This window comes from Hyla sarda, chromosome 1 (genome assembly GCF_029499605.1).
Source record: "Hyla sarda isolate aHylSar1 chromosome 1, aHylSar1.hap1, whole genome shotgun sequence".
Classification (NCBI taxonomy): domain Eukaryota; kingdom Metazoa; phylum Chordata; class Amphibia; order Anura; family Hylidae; genus Hyla; species Hyla sarda.
Window position 1 is genome coordinate 615045873 of NC_079189.1, and position 17921 is coordinate 615063793.

A 17921-nucleotide genomic window follows, 5' to 3' on the forward strand; every position below is an offset into this window, starting at 1 on the left:
ATGGAGGGGTCTGGTGATGACTGGAGAGGTGGCACTGCTGGGACATTATACAGTAATGGAGGGGTCTGGTGATGACTGGAGAGGTGACAATGCTGGGACATTATACAGTAATGGAGGGGTCTGGTGATTACTGGAGAGGTGACACTGCTGGGACATTATACAGTAATGGAGGGGTCTGGTGATGACTGGAGAGGTGACACTGCTGGGACATTATACAGTAATGGAGGGGTCTGGTGATGACTGGAGAGGTGACACTGCTGGGACATTATACAGTAATGGAGGGGTCTGGTGATGAATAGAGAGGTGACACTGCTGGGACATTATACAGTAATGGAGGGATCTGGTGATGACTGGAGAGGTGACAATGCTGGGACATTATACAGTAATGGAGGGGTCTGGTGATGACTGGAGAGGTGACACTGCTGGGACATTATACAGTAATGGAGGGGTCTGGTGATGACTGGAGAGGTGACACTGCTGGGACATTATACAGTAATGGAGGGGTCTGGTGATGACTGGAGAGGTGACACTGCTGGGAATGCTGGGACATTATACAGTAATGGAGGGGTCTGGTGATGACTGGAGAGGTGACACTGCTGGGACATTATACAGTAATGGAGGGGTCTGGTGATGACTGGAGAGTTGACACTGCTGGGACATTATACAGTAATGGAGGGGTCTGGTGATGACTGGAGAGGTGACACTGCTGGGACATTATACAGTAATGGAGGGGTCTGGTGATGACTGGAGAGGTGACACTGCTGGGACATTATACAGTAATGGAGGGGTCTGGTGATGACTGGAGAGGTGACACTGCTGGAATGCTGGGACATTATACAGTAATGGAGGGGTCTGGTGATGACTGGAGAGGTGACACTGCTGGGACATTATACAGTAATGGAGGGGTCTGGTGATGACTGGAGAGGTGACACTGCTGGGACATTATACAGTAATGGAGGGGTCTGGTGATGACTGGAGAGGTGACACTGCTGGGACATTATACAGTAATGGAGGGGTCTGGTGATGACTGGAGAGGTGACACTGCTGGGTCATTATACAGTAATGGAGGGGTCTGGTGATGACTGGAGAGGTGACAATGCTGGGACATTATACCAGTAATGGAGGGGTCTGGTGATGACTGGAGAGGTGACAATGCTGGGACATTATACAGTAATGGAGGGGTCTGGTGATGACTGGAGAGGTGACAATGCTGGGACATTTTACAGTAATAGAGGGGTCTAGTGATGACTGGAAAGGTGACACTGCTGGGAATGCTGGGACATTATACAGTAATGGAGGGGTCTGGTGATGTCTGGAGAGGTGACACTGCTGGGACATTATACAGTAATGGAGGGGTCTGGTGATGTCTGGAGAGGTGACACTGCTGGGACATTATACAGTAATGGAGGGGTCTGGTGATGACTGGAGAGGTGACACTGCTGGGACATTATACAGTAATGGAGGGTCTGGTGATGACTGGAGAGGTGACACTGCTGGGACATTATACAGTAATGGAGGGGTCTGGTGATGACTGGAGAGGTGACACTGCTGGGACATTATACAGTAATGGAGGGGTCTGGTGATGACTGGAGAGGTGACACTGCTGGGACATTATACAGTAATGGAGGGGTCTGGTGATGACTGGAGAGGTGACACTGCTGGAACATTATACAGTATTGGAGGGGTCTGGTGATGACTGGACAGGTGACACTGCTGGGACATTATACAGTAATGGAGGGGTCTGGTGATGACTGGAGAGGTGACACTGCTGGGACATTATACAGTAATGGAGGGGTCTGGTGATGACTGGAGAGGTGACACTGCTGGGACATTATACAGTAATGGAGGGGTCTGGTGATGACTGGAGAGGTGACCCTGCTGGGACATTATACAGTAATGGAGGGGTCAGGTGATGACTGGAGAGGTGACACTGCTGGGACATTATACAGTAATGAGGAGTCTAGTGATGACTGGAGAGGTGACACTGCTGGGAATGCTGGGACATTATACAGTAATGGAGGGGTCTGGTGATGACTGGAGAGGTGACACTGCTGGGACATTATACAGTAATGGAGGGGTCTGGTGATGACTGGAGAGGTGACACTGCTGGGACATTATACAGTAATGGAGGGGTCTGGTGATGACTGGAGAGGTGACACTGCTGGGACATTATACAGTAATGGAGGGGTCTGGTGATGACTGGAGAGGTGACACTGCTGGGACATTATACAGTAATGGAGGGGTCTGGTGATGACTGGAGAGGTGACACTGCTGGGACATTATACAGTAATGGAGGGGTCTGGTGATGACTGGAGAGGTGACACTGCTGGGTCATTATACAGTAATGGAGGGTCTGGTGATGACTGGAGAGGTGACACTGCTGGGACATTATACAGTAATGGAGGTCTGGTGATGACTGGAGAGGTGACCCTGCTGGGAATGCTGGGACATTATACAGTAATGGTGGGGTCTGGTGATGACTGGAGAGGTGACATTGCTGGGACGTTATACAGTAATGGAGGGGTCTGGTGATGACTGGAGAGGTGACACTGCTGGGACGTTATACAGTAATGGAGGGGTCTGGTGATGACTGGAGAGGTGACACTGCTGGGACATTATACAGTAATGGAGGGGTCTGGTGATGACTGGAAAGGTGACACTGCTGGGAATGCTGGGACATTATACAGTAATGGAGGGGTCTGGTGATGTCTGGAGAGGTGACACTGCTGGGACATTATACAGTAATGGAGGGGTCTGGTGATGACTGGAGAGGTGACCCTGCTGGGACATTATACAGTAATGGAGGGGTCAGGTGATGACTGGAGAGGTGACACTGCTGGGACATTATACAGTAATGAGGAGTCTAGTGATGACTGGAGAGGTGACACTGCTGGGAATGCTGGGACATTATACAGTAATGGAGGGGTCTGGTGATGACTGGAGAGGTGACACTGCTGGGACATTATACAGTAATGGAGGGGTCTGGTGATGACTGGAGAGGTGACACTGCTGGGACATTATACAGTAATGGAGGGGTCTGGTGATGACTGGAGAGGTGACACTGCTGGGACATTATACAGTAATGGAGGGGTCTGGTGATGACTGGAGAGGTGACACTGCTGGGACATTATACAGTAATGGAGGGGTCTGGTGATGACTGGAGAGGTGACACTGCTGGGTCATTATACAGTAATGGAGGGGTCTGGTGATGACTGGAGAGGTGACAATGCTGGGACATTATACAGTAATGGAGGGGTCTGGTGATGACTGGAGAGGTGACAATGCTGGGACATTATACAGTAATGGAGGGGTCTGGTGATGACTGGAGAGGTGACAATGCTGGGACATTATACAGTAATGGAGGTCTGGTGATGACTAGAGAGGTGACCCTGCTGGGAATGCTGGAACATTATACAGTAATGGAGGGGGTCTGGTGATGACTGGAGAGGTGACCCTGCTGGGACATTATACAGTAATGGAGGGGTCTGGTGATGACTGGAGAGGTGACACTGCTGGGACATTATACAGTAATGGAGGGGTCTGGTGATGACTGGAGAGGTGACACTGCTGGGAATGCTGGGACATTATACAGTAATGTAGGGGTCTGGTGGTGACTGGAGAGGTGACACTGCTGGGACATTATACAGTAATGGAGGGGTCTGGTGATGACTGGAGAGGTGACACTGCTGGGACATTATACAGTAATGGAGGGGTCTGGTGATGACTGGAGTGGTGACACTGCTGGGACATTATACAGTAATGGAGGGGTCTGGTGATGATTAGAGAGGTGACACTGCTGGGACATTATACAGTAATGGAGGGGTCTGGTGATGTCTGGAGAGGTGACACTGCTGGGACATTATACAGTAATGGAGGGGTCTGGTGATGACTGGAGAGGTGACACTGCTGGGACATTATACAGTAATGGAGGGGTCTGGTGATGACTGGAGAGGTGACACTGCTGGGACATTATACAGTAATGGAGGGGTCTGGTGATGATTAGAGAGGTGACACTGCTGGGACATTATACAGCAATGGAGGGGTCTGGTGATGTCTGGAGAGGTGACACTGCTGGGACATTATACAGTAATGGAGGGGTCTGGTGATGACTGGAGAGGTGACACTGCTGGGACATTATACAGTAATGGAGGGGTCTGGTGATGACTGGAGAGGTGACACTGCTGGGACATTATACAGTAATGGAGGGGTCTGGTGATGACTGGAGAGGTGACACTGCTGGGACATTATACAGTAATGGAGGGGTCTGGTGATGACTGGAGAGGTGACCCTGCTGGGACATTATACAGTAATGGAGGGGTCTGGTGATGTCTGGAGAGGTGACACTGCTGGGACATTATACAGTAATGGAGGGGTCTGGTGATGACTGGAGAGGTGACACTGCTGGGAATGCTGGGACATTATACAGTAATGGAGGGGTCTGATGACTGGAGAGGTGACACTGCTGGGACATTATACAGTAATGGAAGGGTCTGGTGATGACTGGAGAGGTGACACTGCTGGGACATTATACAGTAATGGAGGGGTCTGGTGATGACTGGAGAGGTGACACTGCTGGGACATTATACAGTAATGGAGGGGTCTGGTGATGACTGGAGAGGTGACACTGCTGGGACATTATACAGTAATGGAGGGGTCTGGTGATGACTGGAGAGGTGACACTGCTGGGACATTATACAGTAATGGAGGGGTCTGGTGATGACTGGAGAGGTGACACTGCTGGGACATTATACAGTAATGGAGGGGTCTGGTGATGACTGGAGAGGTGACACTGCTGGGACATTATACAGTAATGGAGGGGTCTGGTGATGACTGGAGAGGTGACACTGCTGGGACATTATACAGTAATGGAGGGGTCTGGTGATGACTGGAGAGGTGACACTGCTGGGAATGCTGGGACATTATACAGTAATGGAGGGGTTTGGTGATGTCTGGAGAGGTGACACTGCTGGGATATTATACAGTAATGGAGGGGTCTGGTGATGACTGGAGAGGTGACACTGCTGGGACATTATACAGTAATGGAGGGGTCTGGTGATGACTGGAGAGGTGACACTGCTGGGACATTATACGGTAATGGAGGGGTCTGGTGATGACTGGAGAGGTGACACTGCAGGGACATTATACAGTAATGGAGGGGTCTGGTGATGACTGGAGAGGTGACACTGCTGGGACATTATACATTAATGGAGGGGTCTGGTGATGACTGGAAAGGTGACACTGCTGGGACATTATACAGTAATGGAGGGGTCTGGGGATGACTGGAGAGGTGACACTGCTGGGAATGCTGGGACATTATACAGTAATGGAGGGGTCTGGTGATGACTGGAGAGGTGACCCTGCTGGGACATTATACAGTAATGGAGGGGTCTGGTGATGACTAGAGAGGTGACACTGCTGGGACATTATACAGTAATGGAGGGGTCTGATGATGACTGGAGAGGTGACACTGCTGGGACATTATACAGTAATGGAGGGGTCTGGTGAGGACTGGAGAGGTGACACTGCTGGGACATTATACAGTAATGGAGGGTCTGTTGATGACTGGAGAGGTGACACTGCTGGGACATTATACAGTAATGGAGGGGTCTGGTGAGGACTGGAGAGGTGACACTGCTGGGACATTATACAGTAATGGAGGGGTCTGGTGATGACTGGAGAGGTGACACTGCTGGGAATGCTGGGACATTATACAGTAATGGAGGGGTCTGGTGATGACTGGAGAGGTGACACTGCTGGGACATTATACAGTAATGGAGGGGTCTGGTGATGACTGGAGAGGTGACACTGCTGGGACATTATACAGTAATGGAGGGGTCTGGTGATGACTGGAGAGGTGACACTGCTGGGACATTATACAGTAATGGAGGGGTCTGGTGATGACTGGAGAGGTGACACTGCTGGGAATGCTGGGACATTATACAGTAATGGAGGGTTCTGTTGATGACTGGAGAGGTGACACTGCTGGGACATTATACAGTAATGGAGGGGTCAGGTGATGATTAGAGAGGTGACACTGCTGGGACATTATACAGTAATGGAGGGGTCTGGTGATGACTGGAGAGGTGACACTGCTGGGACATTATACAGTAATGGAGGGGTCTGGTGATGACTGGAGAGGTGACACTGCTGGGACATTATACAGTAATGGAGGGGTCTGGTGATGACTGGAGAGGTGACACTGCTGGGACATTATACAGTAATGGAGGGGTCTGGTGATGACTGGAGAGGTGACACTGCTGGGACATTATACAGTAATGGAGGGGTCTGGTGAAGACTGGAGAGGTGACACTGCTGGGACATTATACAGTAATGGAGGGGTCTGGTGATGACTGGAGAGGTGACACTGCTGGGATATTATACAGTAATGGAGGGATCTGGTGATGATTAGAGAGGTGACACTGCTGGGGACATTATACAGTAATGGAGGGGTCTGGTGATGACTGGAGAGGTGACACTGCTGGGACATTATACAGTAATGGAGGGGTCTGGTGATGACTGGAGAGGTGACACTGCTGGGACATTATACAGTAATGGAGGGGTCTGGTGAAGACTGGAGAGGTGACACTGCTGGGACATTATACAGTAATGGAGGGGTCTGGTGATGACTGGAGAGGTGACACTGCTGGGACATTATACAGTAATGGAGGGGTCTGGTGATGACTGGAGAGGTGACACTGCTGGGACATTATACAGTAATGGAGGGGTCTGGTGATGACTGGAGAGGTGACCCTGCTGGGACATTATACAGTAATGGAGGAGTCTGGTGATGACTGGAGAGGTGACACTGCTGGGACATTATACAGTAATGGAGGGGTCTGGTGATGACTGGAGAGGTGACACTGCTGGGAATGCTGGGACATTATACAGTAATGGAGGGGTCTGGTGATTACTGGAGAGGTGACACTGCTGGGACATTATAAAGTAATGGAGGAGTCTGGTGATGACTGGAGAGGTGACCCTGCTGGGACATTATACAGTAATGGAGGGGTCTGGTGATGACTGGAGAGGTGACACTGCTGGGAATGCTGGGACATTATACAGTAATGGAGGGGTCTGGTGATTACTGGAGAGGTGACACTGCTGGGACATTATACAGTAATGGAGGAGTCTGGTGATGACTGGAGAGGTGACACTGCTGGGACATTATACAGTAATGGAGGGGTCTGGTGATGACTGGAGAGGTGACCCTGCTGGGACATTATACAGTAATGGAGGGGTCTGGTGAGGACTGGAGAGGTGACACTGCTGGGACATTATACGGTAATGGAGGGGTCTGGTGATGACTGGAGAGGTGACCCTGCTGGGACATTATACAGTAATGGAGGGGTCTGTTGATGACTGGAGAGGTGACACTGCTGGGAATGCTGGGACATTATACAGTAATGGAGGGGTCTGGTGATGACTGGAGAGGTGACACTGCTGGGAATGCTGGGACATTATACAGTAATGGAGGGGTCTGGTGATGACTGGAGAGGTGACACTGCTGGGACATTATACAGTAATGGAGGGGTCTGGTGATGACTGGAGAGGTGACACTGCTGGGAATGCTGGGACATTATACAGTAATGGAGGGGTCTGGTGATGACTGGAGAGGTGACACTGCTGGGACATTATACAGTAATGGAGGGGTCTGGTGATGACTGGAGAGGTGACACTGCTGGGACATTATACAGTAATGGAGGGGTCTGGTGATGACTGGAGAGGTGACACTGCTGGGACATTATACAGTAATGGAGGGGTCTGGTGATGACTGGAGAGGTGACCCTGCTGGGACATTATACAGTAATGGAGGGGTCTGGTGATGACTGGAGAGGTGACACTGCTGGGAATGCTGGGACATTATACAGTAATGGAGGGGTCTGGTGATGACTGGAGAGGTGACACTGCTGGGACATTATACAGTAATGGAGGGGTCTGGTGATGACTGGAGAGGTGGCACTGCTGGGACATTATACAGTAATGGAGGGGTCTGGTGATGACTAGAGAGGTGACACTGCTGGGACATTATACAGTAATGGAGGGGTCTGGTGATGACTGGAGAGGTGACACTGCTGGGACATTATACAGTAATGGAGGGGTCTGGTGATGACTGGAGAGGTGACACTGCTGGGACATTATACAGTAATGGAGGGGTCTGGTGATGACTGGAGAGGTGACACTGCTGGGACATTATACAGTAATGGAGGGGTCTGGTGATGACTGGAGAGGTGACACTGCTGGGAAATTATACAGTAATGGAGGGGTCTGGTGATGGCTGGTGAGGTGACACTGCTGGGACATTATACAGTAATGGAGGGGTCTGGTGATGACTGGAGAGGTGACACTGCTGGGACATTATACAGTAATGGAGGGGTCTGGTGATGACTGGAGAGGTGGCACTGCTGGGACATTATACAGTAATGGAGAGGTCTGGTGATGACTGGAGAGATGACCCTGCTGGGACATTATACAGTAATGGAGGGGTCTGGTGGTGACTGGAGAGGTGACACTGCTGGGACATTATACAGTAATGGAGGGGTCTGGTGGTGACTGGAGAGGTGACACTGCTGGGACATTATACAGTAATGGAGGGGTCTGGTGATGAATAGAGAGGTGACACTGCTGGGACATTATACAGTAATGGAGGGGTCTGGAGATGACTGGAGAGGTGACCCTGCTGGGACATTATACAGTAATGGAGGGGTCTGGTGATGACTGGAGAGGTGACACTGCTGGGACATTATACAGTAATGGAGGGGTCTGGTGATGACTGGAGAGGTGGCACTGCTGGGACATTATACAGTAATAGAGGGGTCTGGTGATTACTGGAGAGGTGACACTGCTGGGACATTATACAGTAATGGAGGGGTCTGGTGATGACTGGAGAGGTGACACTGCTGGGACATTATACAGTAATGGAGGGGTCTGGTGATGACTGGAGAGGTGACACTGCTGGGACATTATACAGTAATGGAGGGGTCTGGAGATGACTGGAGAGGTGACCCTGCTGGGACATTATACAGTAATGGAGGGGTCTGGTGATGACTGGAGAGGTGACAATGCTGGGACATTATACAGTAATGGAGGGGTCTGGTGATGACTGGAGAGGTGACACTGCTGGGACATTATACAGTAATGGAGGGGTCTGGTGATGACTGGAGAGGTGACACTGCTGGGAATGCTGGGACATTATACAGTAATGGAGGGGTCTGGTGATGACTGGAGAGGTGACACTGCTGGGACATTATACAGTAATGGAGAGGTCTGGTGATGACTGGAGAGGTGACACTGCTGGGACATTATACAGTAATGGAGGGGTCTGGTGATGACTGGAGAGGTGACACTGCTGGGACATTATACAGTAATGGAGGGGTCTGGTGATGACTGGAGAGGTGACACTGCTGGGACATTATACAGTAATGGAGGGGTCTGGTGATGACTGGAGAGGTGACACTGCTGGGAATGCTGGGACATTATACAGTAATGGAGGGGTCTGGTGATGACTGGAGAGGTGACACTGCTGGTACATTATACAGTAATGGAGGGGTCTGGTGATGACTGGAGAGGTGACACTGCTGGGACATTATACAGTAATGGAGGGGTCTGGTGATGACTGGAAAGGTGACACTGCTGGGAATGCTGGGCCATTATACAGTAATGGAGGGGTCTGGTGATGTCTGGAGAGGTGACACTGCTGGGACATTATACAGTAATGGAGGGGTCTGGTGATGTCTGGAGAGGTGACACTGCTGGGACATTATACAGTAATGGAGGGGTCTGGTGATGACTGGAGAGGTGACACTGCTGGGACATTATACAGTAATGGAGGGTCTGGTGATGACTGGAGAGGTGACACTGCTGGGACATTATACAGTAATGGAGGGGTCTGGTGATGACTGGAGAGTTGACACTGCTGGGACATTATACAGTAATGGAGGGGTCTGGTGATGACTGGAGAGGTGACACTGCTGGGACATTATACAGTAATGGAGGGGTCTGGTGATGACTGGAGAGGTGACACTGCTGGGACATTATACAGTAATGGAGGGGTCTGGTGATGACTGGAGAGGTGACACTGCTGGGACATTATACAGTAATGGAGGGGTCTGGTGATGACTGGAGAGGTGACACTGCTGGGACATTATACAGTAATGGAGGGGTCTGGTGATGACTGGAGAGGTGACACTGCTGGGACATTATACAGTAATGGAGGGTCTGGTGATGACTGGAGAGGTGACACTGCTGGGACATTATACAGTAATGGAGGGGTCTGGTGATGACTGGAGAGGTGACACTGCTGGGACATTATACAGTAATGGAGGGGTCTGGTGATGACTGGAGAGGTGACACTGCTGGGACATTATACAGTAATGGAGGGGTCTGGTGATGACTGGAGAGGTGACACTGCTGGGACATTATACAGTAATGGAGGGGTCTGGTGATGACTGGAGAGGTGACACTGCTGGGACATTATACAGTAATGGAGGGGTCTGGTGATGACTGGAGAGGTGACACTGCTGGGTCATTATACAGTAATGGAGGGGTCTGGTGATGACTGGAGAGGTGACAATGCTGGGACATTATACAGTAATGGAGGGGTCTGGTGATGACTGGAGAGGTGACAATGCTGGGACATTATACAGTAATGGAGGGGTCTGGTGATGACTGGAGAGGTGACAATGCTGGGACATTATACAGTAATGGAGGTCTGGTGATGACTAGAGAGGTGACCCTGCTGGGAATGCTGGGACATTATACAGTAATGGAGGGGGTCTGGTGATGACTGGAGAGGTGACCCTGCTGGGACATTATACAGTAATGGAGGGGTCTGGTGATGACTGGAGAGGTGACACTGCTGGGACATTATACAGTAATGAAGGGGTCTGGTGATGACTGGAGAGGTGACACTGCTGGGAATGCTGGGACATTATACAGTAATGTAGGGGTCTGGTGGTGACTGGAGAGGTGACACTGCTGGGACATTATACAGTAATGGAGGGGTCTGGTGATGACTGGAGAGGTGACACTGCTGGGACATTATACAGTAATGGAGGGGTCTGGTGATGACTGGAGTGGTGACACTGCTGGGACATTATACAGTAATGGAGGGGTCTGGTGATGATTAGAGAGGTGACACTGCTGGGACATTATACAGTAATGGAGGGGTCTGGTGATGTCTGGAGAGGTGACACTGCTGGGACATTATACAGTAATGGAGGGGTCTGGTGATGACTGGAGAGGTGACACTGCTGGGACATTATACAGTAATGGAGGGGTCTGGTGATGACTGGAGAGGTGACACTGCTGGGACATTATACAGTAATGGAGGGGTCTGGTGATTATTAGAGAGGTGACACTGCTGGGACATTATACAGTAATGGAGGGGTCTGGTGATGTCTGGAGAGGTGACACTGCTGGGACATTATACAGTAATGGAGGGGTCTGGTGATGACTGGAGAGGTGACACTGCTGGGACATTATACAGTAATGGAGGGGTCTGGTGATGACTGGAGAGGTGACACTGCTGGGACATTATACAGTAATGGAGGGGTCTGGTGATGACTGGAGAGGTGACACTGCTGGGACATTATACAGTAATGGAGGGGTCTGGTGATGACTGGAGAGGTGACCCTGCTGGGACATTATACAGTAATGGAGGGGTCTGGTGATGTCTGGAGAGGTGACACTGCTGGGACATTATACAGTAATGGAGGGGTCTGGTGATGACTGGAGAGGTGACACTGCTGGGAATGCTGGGACATTATACAGTAATGGAGGGGTCTGATGACTGGAGAGGTGACACTGCTGGGACATTATACAGTAATGGAAGGGTCTGGTGATGACTGGAGAGGTGACACTGCTGGGACATTATACAGTAATGGAGGGGTCTGGTGATGACTGGAGAGGTGACACTGCTGGGACATTATACAGTAATGGAGGGGTCTGGTGATGACTGGAGAGGTGACACTGCTGGGACATTATACAGTAATGGAGGGGTCTGGTGATGACTGGAGAGGTGACACTGCTGGGAATGCTGGGACATCATACAGTAATGGAGGGGTCTGGTGATGACTGGAGAGGTGACACTGCTGGGAATGCTGGGACATTATACAGTAATGGAGGGGTTTGGTGATGTCTGGAGAGGTGACACTGCTGGGATATTATACAGTAATGGAGGGGTCTGGTGATGACTGGAGAGGTGACACTGCTGGGACATTATACAGTAATGGAGGGGTCTGGTGATGACTGGAGAGGTGACACTGCAGGGACATTATACAGTAATGGAGGGGTCTGGTGCTGACTGGAGAGGTGACACTGCTGGGACATTATACAGTAATGGAGGGGTCTGGTGATGACTGGAGAGGTGACACTGCTGGGACATTATACAGTAATGGGGGGGTCTGGTGATGACTGGAGAGGTGACACTGCTGGGACATTATACAGTAATGGAGGGGTCTGGTGATGACTGGAGAGGTGACACTGCTGGGACATTATACAGTAATGGAGGGGTCTGGTGATGACTGGAAAGGTGACACTGCTGGGACATTATACAGTAATGGAGGGGTCTGGTGATGACTGGAGAGGTGACACTGCTGGGACATTATACAGTAATGGAGGGGTCTGGGGATGACTGGAGAGGTGACACTGCTGGGAATGCTGGGACATTATACAGTAATGGAGGGGTCTGGTGATGACTGGAGAGGTGACCCTGCTGGGACATTATACAGTAATGGAGGGGTCTGATGATGACTGGAGAGGTGACACTGCTGGGACATTATACAGTAATGGAGGGGTCTGGTGAGGACTGGAGAGGTGACACTGCTGGGACATTATACAGTAATGGAGGGTCTGTTGATGACTGGAGAGGTGACACTGCTGGGACATTATACAGTAATGGAGGGGTCTGGTGAGGACTGGAGAGGTGACACTGCTGGGACATTATACAGTAATGGAGGGGTCTGGTGATGACTGGAGAGGTGACACTGCTGGGAATGCTGGGACATTATACAGTAATGGAGGGGTCTGGTGATGACTGGAGAGGTGACACTGCTGGGACATTATACAGTAATGGAGGGGTCTGGTGATGACTGGAGAGGTGACACTGCTGGGACATTATACAGTAATGGAGGGGTCTGGTGATGACTGGAGAGGTGACACTGCTGGGACATTATACAGTAATGGAGGGGTCTGGTGATGACTGGAGAGGTGACACTGCTGGGAATGCTGGGACATTATACAGTAATGGAGGGGTCTGGTAATGACTGGAGAGGTGACACTGCTGGGACATTATACAGTAATGGAGGGGTCTGGTGATGACTGGAGAGGTGACACTGCTGGGACATTATACAGTAATGGAGGGGTCTGGTGATGACTGGAGAGGTGACACTGCTGGGAATGCTGGGACATTATACAGTAATGGAGGGTTCTGGTGATGACTGGAGAGGTGACACTGCTGGGACATTATACAGTAATGGAGGGGTCAGGTGATGATTAGAGAGGTGACACTGCTGGGACATTATACAGTAATAAAGGGGTCTGGTGATGACTGGAGAGGTGACACTGCTGGGACATTATACAGTAATGGAGGGGTCTGGTGATGACTGGAGAGGTGACACTGCTGGGACATTATACAGTAATGGAGGGGTCTGGTGATGACTGGAGAGGTGACACTGCTGGGACATTATACAGTAATGGAGGGGTCTGGTGAAGACTGGAGAGGTGACACTGCTGGGACATTATATAGTAATGGAGGGGTCTGGTGATGACTGGAGAGGTGACACTGCTGGGATATTATACAGTAATGGAGGGATCTGGTGATGATTAGAGAGGTGACACTGCTGGGGACATTATACAGTAATGGAGGGGTCTGGTGATGACTGGAGAGGTGACACTGCTGGGACATTATACAGTAATGGAGGGGTCTGGTGATGACTGGAGAGGTGACACTGCTGGGACATTATACAGTAATGGAGGGGTCTGGTGATGAGTGGAGAGGTGACACTGCTGGGACATTATACAGTAATGGAGGGGTCTGGTGATGACTGGAGAGGTGACACTGCTGGGACATTATACAGTAATGGAGGAATCTGGTGATGACTGGAGAGGTGACACTGCTGGGAATGCTGGGACATTATATAGTAATGGAGGGGTCTGGTGATGACTGGAGAGGTGACACTGCTGGGAATGCTGGGACATTATACAGTAATAGAGGGGTCTGGTGATGACTGGAGAGGTGACATTGCTGGGACATTATACAGTAATGGAGGGGTCTGGTGATGAGTGGAGAGGTGACACTGCTGGGACATTATACAGTAATGGAGGGGTCTGGTGATGACTGGAGAGGTGACACTGCTGGGACATTATACAGTAATGGAGGGGTCTGGTGATGACTGGAGAGGTGACCCTGCTGGGACATTATACAGTAATATTAGAAGTAGAGCAGGAAAAAACCCTCAGGTATGGCGCTGCAGACTCTTGTAGACAGATGAGGCGGATGCCAAAGGTAATAGGAAAGTCCTCAGCAGGACATTTTATTAAAAAAAACAATAAAATGGACAAGATTACGCGTTTCGGGAGGATCCCTCCCTTCCTCAGATCAGGATAAGGACAGTACAACAATAGCAGGTTTATATAGCCCAAAAATGGGCGCCAAAAACACATGGGAGGAGTAACAATCCAAACTTGAAAATCAAAGTACAGAAACAGCACTTACATATAATATACAGTATGAATATACATTAGGAAGCAATACAATTACAAATTGTGGTAATATAAGGTCAGGTTATGTGTTGGATGACTGGAGAGGTGACACTGCTGGGACATTATACAGTAATGGAGGGTGATGACTGGAGAGGTGACACTGCTGGGACATTATACAGCAATGGAGGGGTCTGGTGATGACTGGATAGGTGACACTGCTGGGACATTATACAGTAATGGAGGGGTCTGGTGATGACTGGAGAGGTGACACTGCTGGGAATGCTGGGACATTATACAGTAATGGAGGGGTCTGGTGATGTCTGGAGAGGTGACACTGCTGGGACATTATACAGTAATGGAGGGGTCTGGTGATGACTGGAGAGGTGACACTGCTGGACATTATACAGTAATGGAGGGGTCTGGTGATGACTGGAGAGGTGACACTGCTGGGACATTATACAGTAATGGAGGGGTCTGGTGATGACTGGAGAGGTGACACTGCTGGGACATTATACAGTAATGGAGGGGTCTGGTGATGACTGGAGAGGTGACACTGCTGGGACATTATACAGTAATGGAGGGGTCTGGTGATGACTGGAGAGGTGACACTGCTGGGACATTATACAGTAATGGAGGGGTCTGGTGATGACTAGAGAGGTGACACTGCTGGGAATGCTGGGACATTATACAGTAACACCACTGGAGGGGTCGGGGTGATGACTGTATCATTGTGTGTCAGGTTCCTATAAGGTGTCAGGACGTGGCGGTCTATTTCTCCATGGAGGAGTGGGAGTATGTAGAAGGACACAAGGATCAGTACAAGGATCAGGTCATGATGGAGGATCAGCAGCCACTCACATCACCAGGTAATAGACATGACTATATACACACGTCCTCTCATTATTTGTATGTAAAGAATGAATTCAGTCTCTGTATGTGTTCCCTACAGTCAGATCCAGTAAGAGAACCGCACCAGATGAGCAGTTTATGGAGGTCATTACTACAGGTAAAGATCTGATCTATTTTAATACTACAGATATAAAGGAAGAAGAGACAGATGTGAGCGGTGATGAGCAGTATAAGGAGGACATTACAGCTAAAAATCTGATCCATATTATTGCTACAGACATAAAGAAAGAAGCAGAGACAGATGTGAGCAGGGATGAGCAGTATAAGGAGGACATTCCTACCGGGAAAGATCTGATCTATATTAATGCTACAGATATAAAGGAAGAAGAGACAGATGTGAGCGGTGATGAGCAGTATAAGGAGGACATTTCTACAGGTAACCGCCCAGGTGAGTAGTAACCACTAAATACAGAGAAGGGTCACAGATTCTATTCAGTCACCGGCTGCAATAATATTTTTGGAAAGTATTGGTGGAACTAGAATCTTTGGGACTACAGGGCAAATACTATCCCCTCCCCTCTATATTGACTCTATATCAGTCGACTTGATACCATCACCACTACATAGTGACTGATTCATAAACAGTATGGCGGTATTATTCAAACACATTATATACAGACTAATATTCCCCCATATAGAGACCATATAGCAGTAGATCCCAGCAGTGACTGACAGGTGACGTCTTCCTGGAGTCGTTCTCTTCCCTTTTGTACGCTGAGCGGACTCATGTTGTAGTAACTCTGCATAGATCCCATGTCTTTATTTGCCCTGGACACTTTCTTCTGCCCCAAAGACCCCGAAAAGCCTTAGTCCAGTCACCCCAGCTATGGGTCCTACCAGGGGTCAGTCAGCGACAAAGAAGCTGCAAACTTATGTCCGAACCGCTACACAAGATGGCGCTGGTACCTTCCAAAGAATCCTGAGGAGAGGGGATAAGTGTCTGATCGTGGGGGTCCGACCTCCCCCCGTGATCTCTTGTCCAGCACCCCAGATCTCTCCAGGCACAGGGGACATGCGCTCCGTGTAGGGATTACTGTCGACCACCGTACCAAGAGGTGCCCGACATGTCTCTCCATGAGAGCCGGAGATACACAAACGGGTCCCCGGGTGATCAAATATTTATCCCCTATACACAGGATTCTGGGACTAGGAGATAAGTACTCATGTACTTCGCTTCTCGGCCTTTTGGCTAAGATCAAGTGTAGTATCTGTTCTTATCAGTTTCATGCTGGTGTGGGACTGGTGGGGATGGCTGCTACATGGTAGGGGGCAGGTGTTCCAGGGTGTTCCGGGGCTGCCCTGATGTGACCTGTTTCCTCCGGGTCTCGCCATGAGGCTGAGAGGGTCTAGAGCTGAGGTACTTTAGTGCCTCGGGGAGTGGTGATCGAGAGGTGCCGAAATTCACTTGGAGGATAGACTCCCTGAGTGGAAGCACGGGCACCATGACCTCTTCACCTTGTGGCACTCACCTCTTGATTCTCGGCCTTCTGGATAGGATAAGAGAAATTTTTATAGATCCGGCCGGATGTCCGGGCAGAACACCTGCGCACATTCACTTATTTATTTCCTTTTTGTCACTGTCACTTTTTGCGTGTTGTGTGTCCACAGGATTTTTAGGATCTGGTAGCCCTTCTGGGTGTCCCTCCTGGCGGTCTAGGGGAGGTGTGTGTGGCCATCAGGTTCCTCAATCCTGGGTACTCCTGCTTGGGCCGGGTACCGACCGTTATCGGCTCTGCGGGCAGATATCTTGGCTAACGCCAAGGGGGGTGCCGGCGAGTATTTGTGGTCCCTTAGTAGCTTCGGCAAAAAGGGACATCGAACCTGGAACATCGCAGGTACCTTTTGGTCCGGAAGCGAAGGGTAACGTTTGTTGGGGGCCTCTCTCCTATCGGAGAAGGACTTGCGATAGACCGCATCCTTTGTGCACGTTTTTTTTAGTGTAACATGTTTGCATTTTTCTTGCATTTTGGGTGATTCAAAAGCACGTTCCTCGGCTCTTAGATAAAAAAAATAAAATAAACATAAAAATAAGTACTCCTTAAGGACCAGGCCAATTTTCACCTTGAGGACCAGGCCAATTTTATTTTTACATTTTCGTTTTTTCCTCCTCTCCTTCTAAAATCCATAACTCTTTTATATTTCCATCTACAGACCCATATAAGGGCTTGTTTTTTGCGTCACCAATTGTACTTTGTAATGAATTCTCTCATTTTACCATAAAATGTACGGCGAACCCAAAAAATTATTTTTTTTAGGGAGGAAATTTAAATGAAAACCACAATTATGCACATTTTGTACAATTTAAGGTAAAA

At 49.7% G+C, this 17921-nt stretch overlaps 2 protein-coding genes and 1 pseudogene across 2 annotated transcripts in view; 2 read left to right on the plus strand and 1 right to left on the minus strand.

The window, feature by feature from the left end:
• Window positions 1–17921, minus strand: part of LOC130298104 (oocyte zinc finger protein XlCOF7.1-like) — a 236160-nt gene that overhangs the window by 132598 nt on the left and 85641 nt on the right. The gene's annotated exons all lie outside the window — the stretch shown is intronic.
• LOC130309128 (oocyte zinc finger protein XlCOF8.4-like) overlaps window positions 1–17921 on the plus strand; it is an 82614-nt gene that overhangs the window by 22377 nt on the left and 42316 nt on the right. The window contains 3 exon segments of the mRNA XM_056552294.1: window positions 15440–15566; window positions 15650–15706; window positions 15827–15997. Of these exon segments, the coding sequence (XP_056408269.1) occupies window positions 15440–15566; window positions 15650–15706; window positions 15827–15997 (355 nt within the window).
• On the plus strand, window positions 16779–16923 carry LOC130342969 (U2 spliceosomal RNA; annotated as a pseudogene).